Source organism: Haliaeetus albicilla, chromosome 15 (genome assembly GCF_947461875.1).
Source record: "Haliaeetus albicilla chromosome 15, bHalAlb1.1, whole genome shotgun sequence".
NCBI lineage: Eukaryota > Metazoa > Chordata > Aves > Accipitriformes > Accipitridae > Haliaeetus > Haliaeetus albicilla.
In genome coordinates this window covers 30425733-30438681 of record NC_091497.1, presented here as the reverse complement: position 1 = coordinate 30438681, position 12949 = coordinate 30425733, and the positions used below count along the sequence as shown (strand labels likewise).

Below are 12949 nucleotides of genomic sequence, written 5' to 3'. Positions count from 1 at the left end.
TTGTGCCTGGCTTCTTAGTCACTATCATAACAGTACAACAATTCCGTATTTGCAAGTTACACTCCTGCGCTGAATGTGAAAGCTTATTATTTTCTGACAGGTACTGTATAATGAAATGTTTAAATTTAATCTGCTAAATGCAAATGCAATAACCGGTTAATCATGCAGCAGGAAAATAACATGTTTGTTTGTTTTCAGATGTCACTCCCCCACAAGCTGCTGGATACTTGGAAGTAACAGATCTTAACTCAAAGAAAATCAAATACATTGCTATTCCGAGGTAACTGATTTTATTGATTAGAGCAGCCTCTGTCTTACAGAAGAGCAAAGATAATTTAGTGTGTATTATTACTTAAGGATAAGCAAATATTTCTTCTGATGTGGGAAGTAAGAATAATTCATACCTAGTGGATAAAATTCTGCAATTGTTGCAGCATATTTTTGTCAACAGTTCTTATCTGTTTACTAGGTGATACCAATGAAAATGTAGCAATTAATTAGTAAATATGAATGGTAGCTTTATCTTCTGATTTTCACTCCCTTGGCTCTTTGCAGCTCTTCACCACTTTATCCTCTACCCTCTTTCATTTTGTTTTGCTATCTTTATTTTCTTTTCCTTTTTCTCTCTCTCTTCAGGGTCTAATAAAGACAGGCAGAATGATCCAGTGCTAGGTGTTAGGAAACCAGGCATCAAGTTCTGGTCCAATATAAAGTTCACCTTGAGAATAACTTGAGCTTCTCTAAGTTTTGGTTCTCCCTTTGGAAAGTATACATTCCACACAAGTATCTTGCATGATACATTAAAATAGCCAGACTGTGTGGCTTCTGTTTGGGCTTAACATCCATCTCTGACCATTGTAGAGCATATTTACAAATGTTTTATGATATAAATGTATATTTTGGTTACAAATTGTCATTTTCCACTGCAATAATAATAATAAAGGTTTTTGGTTTAAATAGCAGTCTCTCAACTTTGCATGTTTAGCTAGCACATATATGAAACTCACACATCAGGAATTTTATATTTCTTTTTTTTAATTCTATCCATTTGATGTTGGGTTTGACAATATTAATTGATTCTCATTTAAACTAATTCTGCATCATTAATAACTGTGGAATTTTTTAATTAATAGAGGATTAATTTTGGACTGTTCACCACTTTATAATTGATCCATTGGCCTACATCTTACACAGTCATTCAAAAATGTAAGGCATTAACATAGAAATAATAGGGAATCACACTTTATTTTACACTAGGATTTTATAAGAAATTACAAAAATTACAAAGCCAAACTTCAGCATCATGACCCTTAACCTAGTATGAGGACTTAAGCTATTTATGCCAAATCTGAGCACAAGTCCAGATTTAAAAATCCATTAAGAACTGATAAATAAAGTGACTTTTCATATGCTAAGATAACTCTTCTTCAGTTGAATTAGTACATGGCAATTTGAGTCATAGGTAGAGGCCTATGTGTTATTGCTTCTTTTATCTTTAAAGATTATTAATTGTAGTATTAGTGCAAGTTGCCAAGTCATTATGCATGTCATTAACAGTACTGAAAAAATGCAACGAATCTTTCCTACTTTATCTAAATGTCTCTTCATATTATGTAGCTATTAGGCCCTCTGTTTCAGCAGTAAATTTGTCTGCAAGTTGACAGTTTAAAGCAGTGCTGAGATTCTCTGTGCATAAAGCTGTGCCATCTTTAAATGAGTGGTTAAACCTTTGTTTTTATTAAAGCACTAGAGAAAGGTGTTACTTTAAGTTGATGGAAAGGTATTTTCCTCAGTGCCCAGGTCATGGTCTTTCCTATTTCTTTTGTAGTTTTCTATTTTTCTATAACACATTTTAAAATTTTTCAAATTCCTTATAGTTTTTTTGTAAAGACTATTTTCAGATAGATGAGATACAACAGTAGGTTAGGCGACACGTTCCTTTTCAGCCCGGTCTTTTATACTGCTTTTTATACTGACAAGTATCTTTTGGTCGTATCCAATTTCAGCAGGTGAAATGTTTCACGCAAAATAGAGGGTCTGCAGGGCTTAGTTGTAGTCTCTCGTGGAACGAGGATGTAATTTCATTTAATTGTCACCTTAACTACAGAAATACTCGTCCTCTTTTTAATTGCAGCTTCATGAAAAATCACACGAATCCTTGTTTTTCAGATCACAGTCTCTCTCTCCATATACATCGTGGCTCTCTAAGATCTCGGACGCCGATGCCCTCTTGGCACCACTGGGCAAAGTGGGTTTGGTTAGTGTGGACATGGGAGGTGGTGTGAGGCTTTGGGAGACGGGGCTGGACAGCCTCCAGCGGTCGCTGCAGGACTGGAGGAACATGATTGGCCAAGAAGATGGTCGTCCTGTGCAGGTAGGAGTTCACAAAGCTGAAACAAGAAACATTTAACAACAGGAGGTGCAAATGAGTTTTCAGCTGGGAGAAGGGTCGAGGTAGAGCTGTGCTGGAAAACCCTGTGAAGTAGAAATAGGCCTGCGAGAAGAACTCAATAGATGTCTTCACTGAAAAAAAAGACACAATAGCTTAATTAAAAAGCGTATTTGTGACCCCTGTATTTATGGTTACGGACAGTCTCTTTTTCTTGCAGTGTTTGTATTTTTGCCAAATTCCACTACATTTAAATGCAAATCAGTTCTTTATCTCCTGCTGATTTTTAACTGCAACTTTCAAAATGTAGAATAATGAAATTAATTTTTAAAGAAAGCATTTACTTTTCCAGAGTTCAAATACTTGGAAAAAATTACTGTGTTTGTATTTTAGAAAAGAAACTTGAAACTCTAGGTGGAAGATGCCTTGAGTTCACAGTAGTGCCTTTGGCTGGTTTTGAAAATTCTTCCAGCTGAGCACAGTTACAAGGGTCTCCATACAGCCATGTTCTCATGTGGAATGTTTAGGGAGATGTTGAAAATATACAGCATATACATGTATGCTGTCTGTGCATGTATGTATGTATACACAAGTGTTAATGTGCTGGCTAATATGTATGATCACCATTGCAACACGGAGGGAAAATTCAGAACTGTTCAACTGCATCTTTAACTTCTGTTAGTGATTGGAGAAGGTATCACTGAAAAACTAGAGTGTGCTTTAGGAGGACTTCTCCACTTTTGACTAGGAAGATCTGGTCTCTACCTACTATTGTAATTATTTCTGTTTCATGAATTTCTGTAACGACTTTCACAGTGCATTAGAATGGGAAAACAGGATGAGTCTTTTCTAGATTGGATCTCCCTATATTTTTGTTTACAAGGTGTCCAGGTATCTCAAGTGTGTATGGGATTTATTAGGCCAAAACCATAGCTCTTCTTTCACTTCCTTTTCCCACTCTGAGCTCCCTTTCTACAAGATGTTCTGCAGTTACAGAAACTTGTGCAAGAACTGACGTGTTCTTGTTACTGGACCTCGGCAAATGCCTTTCATAAAAGTCATGAGAAAAGGAAACTTACCCAGTAGCACGTTTGTGTGGATACTTGTTGCTTTACCAGTGCCATTTTTATTACCAATGCAGTAGCACTAGCACCATCTTATGGTCAGATACAGTCGGTTTACACCAGCCCAATTTAGTCTACTGATCAAGTTGACTCGTAGAAATGAAAAGAGTCAGGAGGAACAGTTAGAATTTTACTTGGTTTAATAGCTGTTTTTCCTTTTTTTTTTTTTTTAATAACTTGTAATTTTGTCATAAATATTAGAGAATACTGCTTGGAAAGTACACATCATCAGAAAATGTTACGTCATTTAACTAGTGATGTCAAGTAACCATTTTTAAAAAAGGCTAAGAAGTTTTCCCACAGTCACAAAGCAGTTTTCAAGATCTGTTGTAGAATTTCTCTTTCCTGACAACCTGCGTCTCTGATTAGTAGGCACATTCCAGAGTAAAGTCGTCTTAGAGCATGTTTCTTCTTTCCTCTGTCAACACAGGGTATATAGCTCAAGTCGGTCGTTTGTTAGAACTCAAAATGGCATACTGTTTGATTTGAGCTAAAGGGCTGAAACAAAGCCTTCTGTGTGATCTTCAGACTTGCGTGATTATCACTAACCTGTTTCTCTACTTTAAACATGTTGCTTTAAATGGAAAGATAATGAGACCTAGGAAACCTTGTTTACAAAGTCATTACAAAGCAATAAGCAATAAATTAAATCTTTTACTTGATGTATATCTCCAATAAGATAATAGGTACGTAGTTGCTGTGTAAACTCTATATTTTGCTATTTGGAGATTAAGGCCTTCACCTTTCCTACTTAACTCAATTTTTCAATGGACCTAGACATAAAAGCCGTACTTTATTAAGGCATTCATTTCTGGAAATGAAAGGATCCTGTTAGCTTGAAAACATATTCATATAGATTCGCTGTGTAAAGTAAGCATAGCAAGAACTCCGGTGTTGCCTGTTCTAGAGACAATTACTGTGCTAAGAAAGCTGCAGCTAAATATTTCCTGATACCTGCTTTTACAGAATTGGAGATATTTTGCAGCCACGTGTTGACCTGTTTGTTCAAGTGTATGAAAATCACCTTCCTTTGTATAATGTTTCATGCTCATGCTCATGTTAAGTATCTTGGAGTCTAATGAGGCATCTCTAATTCCTTGACTAAACTCATCATTCCCCATCATCTTGTAGCAGAAGCTCACTTAAGAAAATTGTCATTGTTCCACATATCACTAGAATTCATTCCCCACCCACCCCCAATTTCCCCTTCCCTAAAAGCTGACATTGATGCATCCCACAAAGCTACTACAGGCTTAGCAAAGCTTATTAGCCCTTCGTGGTGATGTTCTTGGACCAAAACGAGACCTGTCTAGGTGGTTGAGAACCAATGTTCTGCAAAAACACACAGACTCTCTCTGATGCTTCCTGACTTTTGAGAGAAAAAACAGTCAGAGGGCTTTCAATATAAATATAGATTCAAAGAACTGGAAACAAATCTTTAGGCTTCAGTTGGAACTATTGGTACTATCTTCTTGGGCTGCATTTTGACTTTCACAAACTGATTAGATCTCAGAAACAGGCTGGATGTACATAAGCAATGAAACAGAGGAAAACAAACAGCTGTTCCACTTATAATCAGTAATTAGGCTCCCTTGATATAATGTCGTGGCAGTCTTCAAAATAGTCAACACTTGTTTTGTATTATTGATATTGATATCAGTAATAGTCCACCTGTTGGGGGGCAGATCTTTATTTGGACAATTCCTTAATATGACATCAGGCCCTTCCAGAGACAAGAAGCAACCTGGAAATGTTGTCTCCCTTTTTTTTTCCCCACTTTGCTTTTGAGACTTGACCTGATCTGCCTGTTTTCTAGCAAAAAGCGAACTGAACAGTTAAGTCCTGTTAGAGTTCACAGCATCACAAAACTGAGATGGTGGAACGAATCTAGAAAAACGCATGAATGAGGAAAAAAAAAAATCTTTGGTTGCTTCTCACCAGTGGTTTGAACAACAAATGCACTAGGGACAGTTCTGCAGTCGTGTGTAGAAATTCAGGCAGCACTGGCCCAGATTCACTCTGTTGGAAGAGGTCCTAGAGGTGGACACCTCAGCATGACTTGGATATATTTTGGATATGTTTTGGGCCTTGGCACTAAAAAGAGACATGAATGAAATGTATGTAAGAATAGGGAAGGCTTTAGATTGAGGTTTTGGGAGATTTCATTCAAGATCTTCTGCTCTGGGGAACTGACTGAGAGAGTGGTTTTCTGTCAAAAATGAAAGCTTTTATCTTAAATTGCGATTCCTTTTCCCAGTAGTGCTAGAGGCATGTTCTTTTGGTTTCTGCTCTGCCTAGTTAACATTTTACTGATAATAGTGTTTCCACAAAGCATGAGTCATTGTAACTAGCTAAATGAAGAAGTGGAAAAAAAAAATTACTTCATCCATCCATAACTGTTTCCCTGTAGAACCCCTAAACATTTAAATATGTAATTATTGCAACATCTGGAGCCAGTAAGCATCATCATTGCTGTCCAGTGGAGTGAACTGAGACATAAGGAAGGCAGGTCACTTGTTCAAGTTCACGCTGTATGTGTACACCACAGTGTCAGAGGTGGGATGAATGCAGTATACACCCATAAGGATATATCAACATACTTTGTACCTGTGTTGCCAAGCTGAGTAGCTTGAATGTCCTTGAATTGTGCAATCAGTACGAATATACCTTAAATTGGGGAAAAAATTGCATATAAATGCAGTGCAGCCACCTAAGAAAACCAATGTCAACTCTAGATAGCTCAAGGTTGAAACATGCTTAGCTGAGATGAGTATAGACGTATTCAGCAAAACTGAAGAAATGCAATAAATAGATATTTTTCTCAGATTTAAATGGCTATCTTCACAGTCTTATAGCAGCACTCAAAAATGATAACAGAACACATAAGTTATTCTATGTCCTGTGAACAGCTACAAGACATGAACATATGGTTCATGTCAGTAATGTAAAAGAGCAATGTATATGTGTTCATCACCAATAGCTAAAAAAAAAAGGGTGGGTTTTTCCTGTGTCTTAACTCCTCAAATCATCTATGATGCAAGGGCTTTTTGCTAAAAACAGCATTTTGATGAGTTCAGCAGCACTCAGTAGTAGTTCCCAACATTCAGACTTCCTTCTGCAATCCATCAGTTAACCTTTAGATCTGATGACAGCAAAGGCAAACGCTAAGTGGCTATTATGGGATGACAGGCCCATCGTTAGAAATATATTTCAAATGTGTTCCTATCCTACCTAGACTTGAGGTAAAGCCTGTGTTGAACCAAAGTAAAAGTTGAGTACATTTTTAAAGTAATCATAATGCCAATAATATCAGATTTATTGCTGACGTTAAAAGAACCACAGTCATGTTAAATTGGGGGGGGGGTGTACCTATGTAGTTGTGTGTGTGTATATATATTCACACACATATATATTTACGTATGTGCACACATGCATACACACATTGATACACACAAGTTCAGTTTTTTGCCCAGATGTCATACCTGGACTTTGACTCTCTCAAATTAGAATTACCTCAGGAGACAGTCTTAACTTTGCAGGTACCCGATCCCTCAGGGAGTGTATTTCATAATGAACAGGAATTTGGAAGTGGATTTAGAGGAAGAGATTTTAAAGCAATTTAGGAAAAAGATCTCAGGATCCCTGTGTTACACATATACTTAGCCATGAGGAATGCAACAACATTTCTCCCTCCTTTTGTCAGGTTCTCACCTGTAGTCAGCCAGTTAACAGACCTGTTGGCACAAGTCCTGCCTCTTATCTGGCTTTTACACCCGAGGTGTTATTTTAGCTGGTGTGTGTCTGATGCAGAGCTAGAATATAGCTGAGGCACCGACCCAGACTCAGAAAATGAGAAGATTTCGGTGGACGTATTCACAGCCTCCTTTTTCCCAGACGGATTTTGATCTCTTTGAATGGAGCGGGGTGGACACAGTTGGACTGGCCTCCAGTTGCAACAGCGAGAGGTTCACAGCAATCATGGAATACAGGGAGGTCATCAGGAATGCAGGATGGTACAGTACACAAAATATTGTCCAGTAAAATCTACAGAGGAATTTAAAAAAAAGGGGGGTGGGGGAAGTGTCATGGTTATCAACAATCTTTGCAATTTGACTTCTCCATTGTATGGCCAGAACAAAGGCAAGAGGGAAGGCGGCTGACAGCTAGTAGTGCTTTTAGTCCTGAATTAATTATAGTTGATTTTTTGGAAGGACTCTTAGGTTTGTTCCTTTCATTCCCTCATAGTGCTTTTATAGAACAAAAGAAATGTTGTGTAGCTGCCTTTGAGTTTTCGTAACATGATGTAGGTGCTTTCCTTAGAGGTTTTTGGGAATCACCTGTACAGTTGTTGTGGAAAAAAAACATTAATAACAAAAAGATTGCTCTCATTTATATGAAATTAATTCCTTTGTTTTCCTTTACAGCAGTCACGCTGTGCTTTATTAATGGCTAAACTCTATGAAAGCATACTTCAATTAAATCATGGGAGTTCATTGATTGAACTGTCTTATTAGAATCTGAGCTTGTTTACACAGGGTCACCTTTTCTTTCTTACAATTTTTCACTGAAACCTGTGCTCACTAAACACCACACAGCCTTCCATGAGCCTTGGTGGAGTATCAGGAGATAAACTTACCTCCCAGAGAAGGATAGACGTGGTCAAGTATATCCTTTACCCTGCTTCTTTTTGAGACGGTATTAGATCAAAAAAAAGCAGCAGGTATATTGTACTTAATAAAGAAGGCTTAATTTTTACAGGCAAAAGCAGTTCAGTTTCATTGCTTTAAACATTTGCGTGTACTTGCACACAAGCAGCTGAGGCAGGTTGCTGCGGCTGTGCTTGGAAATATGGAAGAGTAACAGCAAGGAGAAGGAGAAGGGTCGATCATCTTACTTACCCACTCATCGTGGGTGATGATCATCTTACTCCCTTCCTTGAATAGTCTCATTTATTCTATCCGTATTCCACTCAACTAATCACGCAGAACTCTACATGAATTATTCACCCTTTAAGTAAGTGAATCAGTATTTTTATTTTATAGAATGCATTCTTTTTTTCTTTTGATTTTCTGAAGCTGCAGTTTGTACTTGAAAGTTTAGGGTAATGGAAGTTCATTTGATGAAATTTATTTTTGAGGTTGGATGTTTATCTGAAGAATAATTCATTCCGGAGTTTCAGTGATCCCAGTTTGTTTATATTTGCTGCTCAGGATCTACCTTAATCTATATACTGATGATTTTAGATTTTTTTTTTCCTTTTTTAAAAGTGACATTTTACTTTATAACATTTTAACAAAAATCCAGCCTTTTCCTGATATTAAGACCGAACTGGGCAAAGCTGCAATTCTTTATTCAGATAAAAGTTAGTCCTTCCCACCACTGCCCCCGGTTCTGTATTTTCTACTTTAGACCAAGTAGTTTTTCTGACCACATGAGGGCATCGGTGAGCTAATAACAGTGATTTTGCTCATCTCTTAAATGCTGTCGGTGCAAACCCCATAAATTACGAAAAATATATGCAGTGAAGATTTTTGCAAGTTTGGAAAAGCCATATGATGGCATTCTGCAGTCCTGCGCAGGATCCCAAGAAACTTGAAATACTGCAGATTACAGAGTTATCAGTCAATAAGCGGATTACAAGGTATAGTTTGATAGCGTTTGCAGTTCTGAGATCCGTGAGCCCCAAATACACAGTTTAGGTCTGTGACCTTTTTCTGGGCTGCATGATTCATTTTAGCAAAGTGAGGAGCAGCAGACGTATGCGGCCCCTTGAAGCAAGGCGTCTCAGAATGGGCGAGCATAAGACGAGAAACCTATGAACCCACAGAGCTCGAGAAGTTCATCTCGCTAAAAGTCTCCACTGGGTAAAGCAAGTCAGATGAAGATCGTCGGTTCTCTGTCGGATACTTTTTCTCATATAAATGTCCTCAGCTGAAATGAGACCCTTGTTGGAAGCGCTATACAAACACGTCTAAAATATATTCCCTTTCCTAAAAATCTTCCAGCCTAATTAGAGCAGACAGACAAAGAGCAGGAGTGGAAATAACCTTAACTTTGTTAGAGCAGGCTGATCCAGCACAAGGTTCCTCTTTCTTCCTCTGACCTTCCTGTGAAAGCCCAACAGTTCTTGTGGGAGAAAATATAATAACCTCAACACGCCGTCTTTCAGATCTCAAAAAGTCTGCAGCAGTGCTCATTGCTGACGTGCAGGCTGGAGCTCCTAACACCGGTGAAATCCTGCTGTCCCAGTGAGACAAATACATACTCATAATTCCGCCCTTTTGAAAGTTGTTCCCTGATTAGTGAAAGGACAAAATTTAAATCATCTGATCTGTTACAGTAGTGCTAAATATAGGAGGCTTTCCTTTCCTTTAGAAAACAAAACAACATAGCTGCTCTTTAATAACTTAGGTCCCTGCTTCTTAAGGACAGATTTGACAAGGTCCTAGGTCTATAGAAAATAAGGCTTTTCTGCTTCCACATGTAATTTTTTTTCAACTTTCTTTTGACCATGAAATGTCCCTGTGGTTTTCTCTCCAGACTATTCCAGACTGTTATAACGTGTTCACTTATCCCGTCTTTGTAGCTGTTGATTATTCAGGGTACTCCAGAAGAAACCAAATTCAGTGTTTTCCGAGTTCATCGATGTTAGGAGGTGTGTAGTAGTCATGATAAATAACCAAGCGAGACATTTTCCGTCTGCTCTCGTAGTATCTTGTAGTGGATTAGCATGCTAAAAAGATGATGACCTCACATCTTTTAGTTGAAAAGAATTGACTAGGCAATTTTTAATGATGACAGAGGAAAATGGCATTTACACAAGTGTTAACGTAGCGGAGGATCTGTTAGATGAAAGCAAACATATGATATTCTCTCATTACTTCATTTAGTTTATCCAGCTTCTAAGGCACAGAGTCCATATTCATGGACAAAAGACTCTGATGCACCTACTGAGTTTCTGAGTTTGTTCTTAGAGTGACAGCATTTAGTTCAGAAGAAGACCCACAGCAGCAGCAACTGCATTTTATATAATGGTTTGGGGTTTTTAGCTGGTGTATAAAAACTTCATTTGCAAGCCAGATACCCCTTTTTATGTGTTTCACTCCAAATATTCACCTTTTTCCCCACCTAGATGCACTTTTATTTTACAAATCTAAAACTCCATTAAAGCTATGATGCTTTGAATAGTTTTGCTATGCGAGACAGAAGTTTAATGCCTGTATGAATTTTAAAAGCTACTTTTACAGAGAAATGTTCACAGGAGTCAGATAATGCATGAAGCTTCATTAGTTCATTTTGAATTCTTGTGAAGTTTTACAGACAGGATAGGAAACCAGAAAGAAGCCAAATGAATGAAGAAAACCTATTAAATGTTTTATGCTGCAGTGCAACTAATATTTTTTCATTTCAGGATACAAGTGAAGAAACAGAATGTATTTCATACATTATTATTGTCTAATACTGAATATTCCTTTCTGTGGAAAAATTACTTGTGGGCCTAATTTTGTGCTGTTGATGTGAATAGAAATTGTGCTATTAATTGTTAGCACATAGAAAAAAGCTATACATGATGAGGTACCAGTAAAAGTAATAGAAGCGAGGTACCAGTAAAAGTAATAGAAGCCATGAGATTTTTTTTGCCTATTTTTGCCATTCTCTCACTAGTTTGTGTAAGCAGTTTATAAAATGTTTTCTTTCTGTCTATGGCAGAATCAGTTTAACAATAGAATATAAAACGACCATGGAACAGTCAGATTAGCCTTTGATTTGCCCGATGTGGAACTTTTATACACTCTTCAAGAAAATAATGCATATATTCATGCTGCTGATAAAGAATGTGTTGGAGGAAAGGATGTTCTTGTGACCTATTAAATGCAGCCCAGGCTAATACTGAGGTTTTAAGGTTGTTGCAGGGGGGACGGATAAAAGAAAAGAAAGATTTTGTTTCAGGGAAAGATCAGTCTTTTACACATCCGCTGAAATATATTCTGCATTCCATGGAATACATATCCTAATCCTTCGTTGCCACTGCAGGATGGATTATTTAATGTCTTTTACACATGGAAAATAATGATTTTCCACAAATTCATTATTTGTTACAGCTAAAGTCAGTCTTTTTTCATAATAATGTGTGGTTGTGATAAAAGATTTTTCACTGATTTTGATGAGGAAATTAACATCTCCCAAATCACCTGTAGCACAAAAGTCTAAGATGTCTTCACTTCTTTTCCTGCAATCAACTTCTGATACCTGCCCAATCTTTGTCCACAGTGCTAATGAAGAAAGCAAGCTATTTAAGAAAACACCAATATTTAAACTTTATAGTATTTGTAGTGGTTTTATATTCACGTAATTCATATTTTTCAACAATATTTTATTGCACTGTATGGAAAGTAACACATATTCTTCATTGGCTATAAACTGCCCTGTTTAATATATTGTATATTAATGAAAAGTCAAAATAGCAGATTAATTCTTTCCCTCCGTGTCCCAGGTAAGTTAGGATAAGAGCAGATATCTTCCAATTTGCATCTGAGCAGGGTTCTTCCCTTTATGCTAAAAAGAGTAAATGAAGAATGGGATCTTCCCAGCCTAGATCCTGCCTACAGCTGCCTACTTTCCAGGACTGTCTAATTATGCAACTAATTACTCTACTGCACACCTCCTTAATTTACATTAAACTAAGCACCTAAATGACGTGAACTGTATTCCACCTCAAATCTTTCTGATCAACAGTAAGAAACACCCAGTAATGCAATATTATTACAAATACTAGAATAAGTGCTTGTGAAAAGAGTTATTGTTTGGGCGCTTTAGCTTTTTTCTTTTTAAAAAGTCTTCCGACATAAATATTCTGTACAGCTGTAAGTCCTGCAGCTGTGACCCTTTTTGCTTGTAGTTTGTAAAATGATGTTTTGCCCATTTGTGTGTGTTTATTAAGTTGTCACATGTGAAATCATGCCGGTTTCAGTTTTAGTAAATGTGTTGTATGTGGAATGCTCCCAAGAATGCTTAAAAGGGCTTAGTGGAAAGGTTGGTTACTTGTTTGTCGCCGCACACAGCAAGGAGGAATTCCATCTATTTCTGTTATGAAGGTGTAAAATCCTATGAGGAATGGCCAGCTCTGTTTGAACACACCCAAAAGGATAAGGAAAATTGGATTTGGGGAGGTTTGGGCAATGGAAATATAGTCCATTTTTTAAAGTACAAATTGCATCCCTTTACACCTGTAGGATCTTAGCTTGGAATTAGAGGGGGGGGGGGGGTCTGGTTTTTTCCCCCTTTTCAAGTTGTATCCGGAGTATTAAAATAAGCATTGTGTTTTGCATAAAAGGACTCGATATGAGTTAGTCCTGGAAGGGCCAAATGTATTAAAACTACGAGGGGAAAGGTCTGTTCCCCTGTGCGTGGGATCAGAAACCAGAGTTTCTTTGCC

General features: G+C 37.4%; 1 protein-coding gene across 3 annotated transcripts in view; it reads left to right on the top strand.

Moving 5' to 3' along the window:
* The window catches only part of VWA8 (von Willebrand factor A domain containing 8), a 191631-nt gene that overhangs the window by 143523 nt on the left and 35159 nt on the right, over nucleotides 1–12949 (top strand). For all 3 annotated transcript variants that reach the window (XM_069802635.1, XM_069802636.1, XM_069802637.1), the window contains exons 36-37: nucleotides 199–280; nucleotides 2170–2374. In XM_069802635.1, the coding sequence (XP_069658736.1) occupies nucleotides 199–280; nucleotides 2170–2374 (287 nt within the window). The remainder of the gene's footprint in view (nucleotides 1–198; nucleotides 281–2169; nucleotides 2375–12949) is intronic.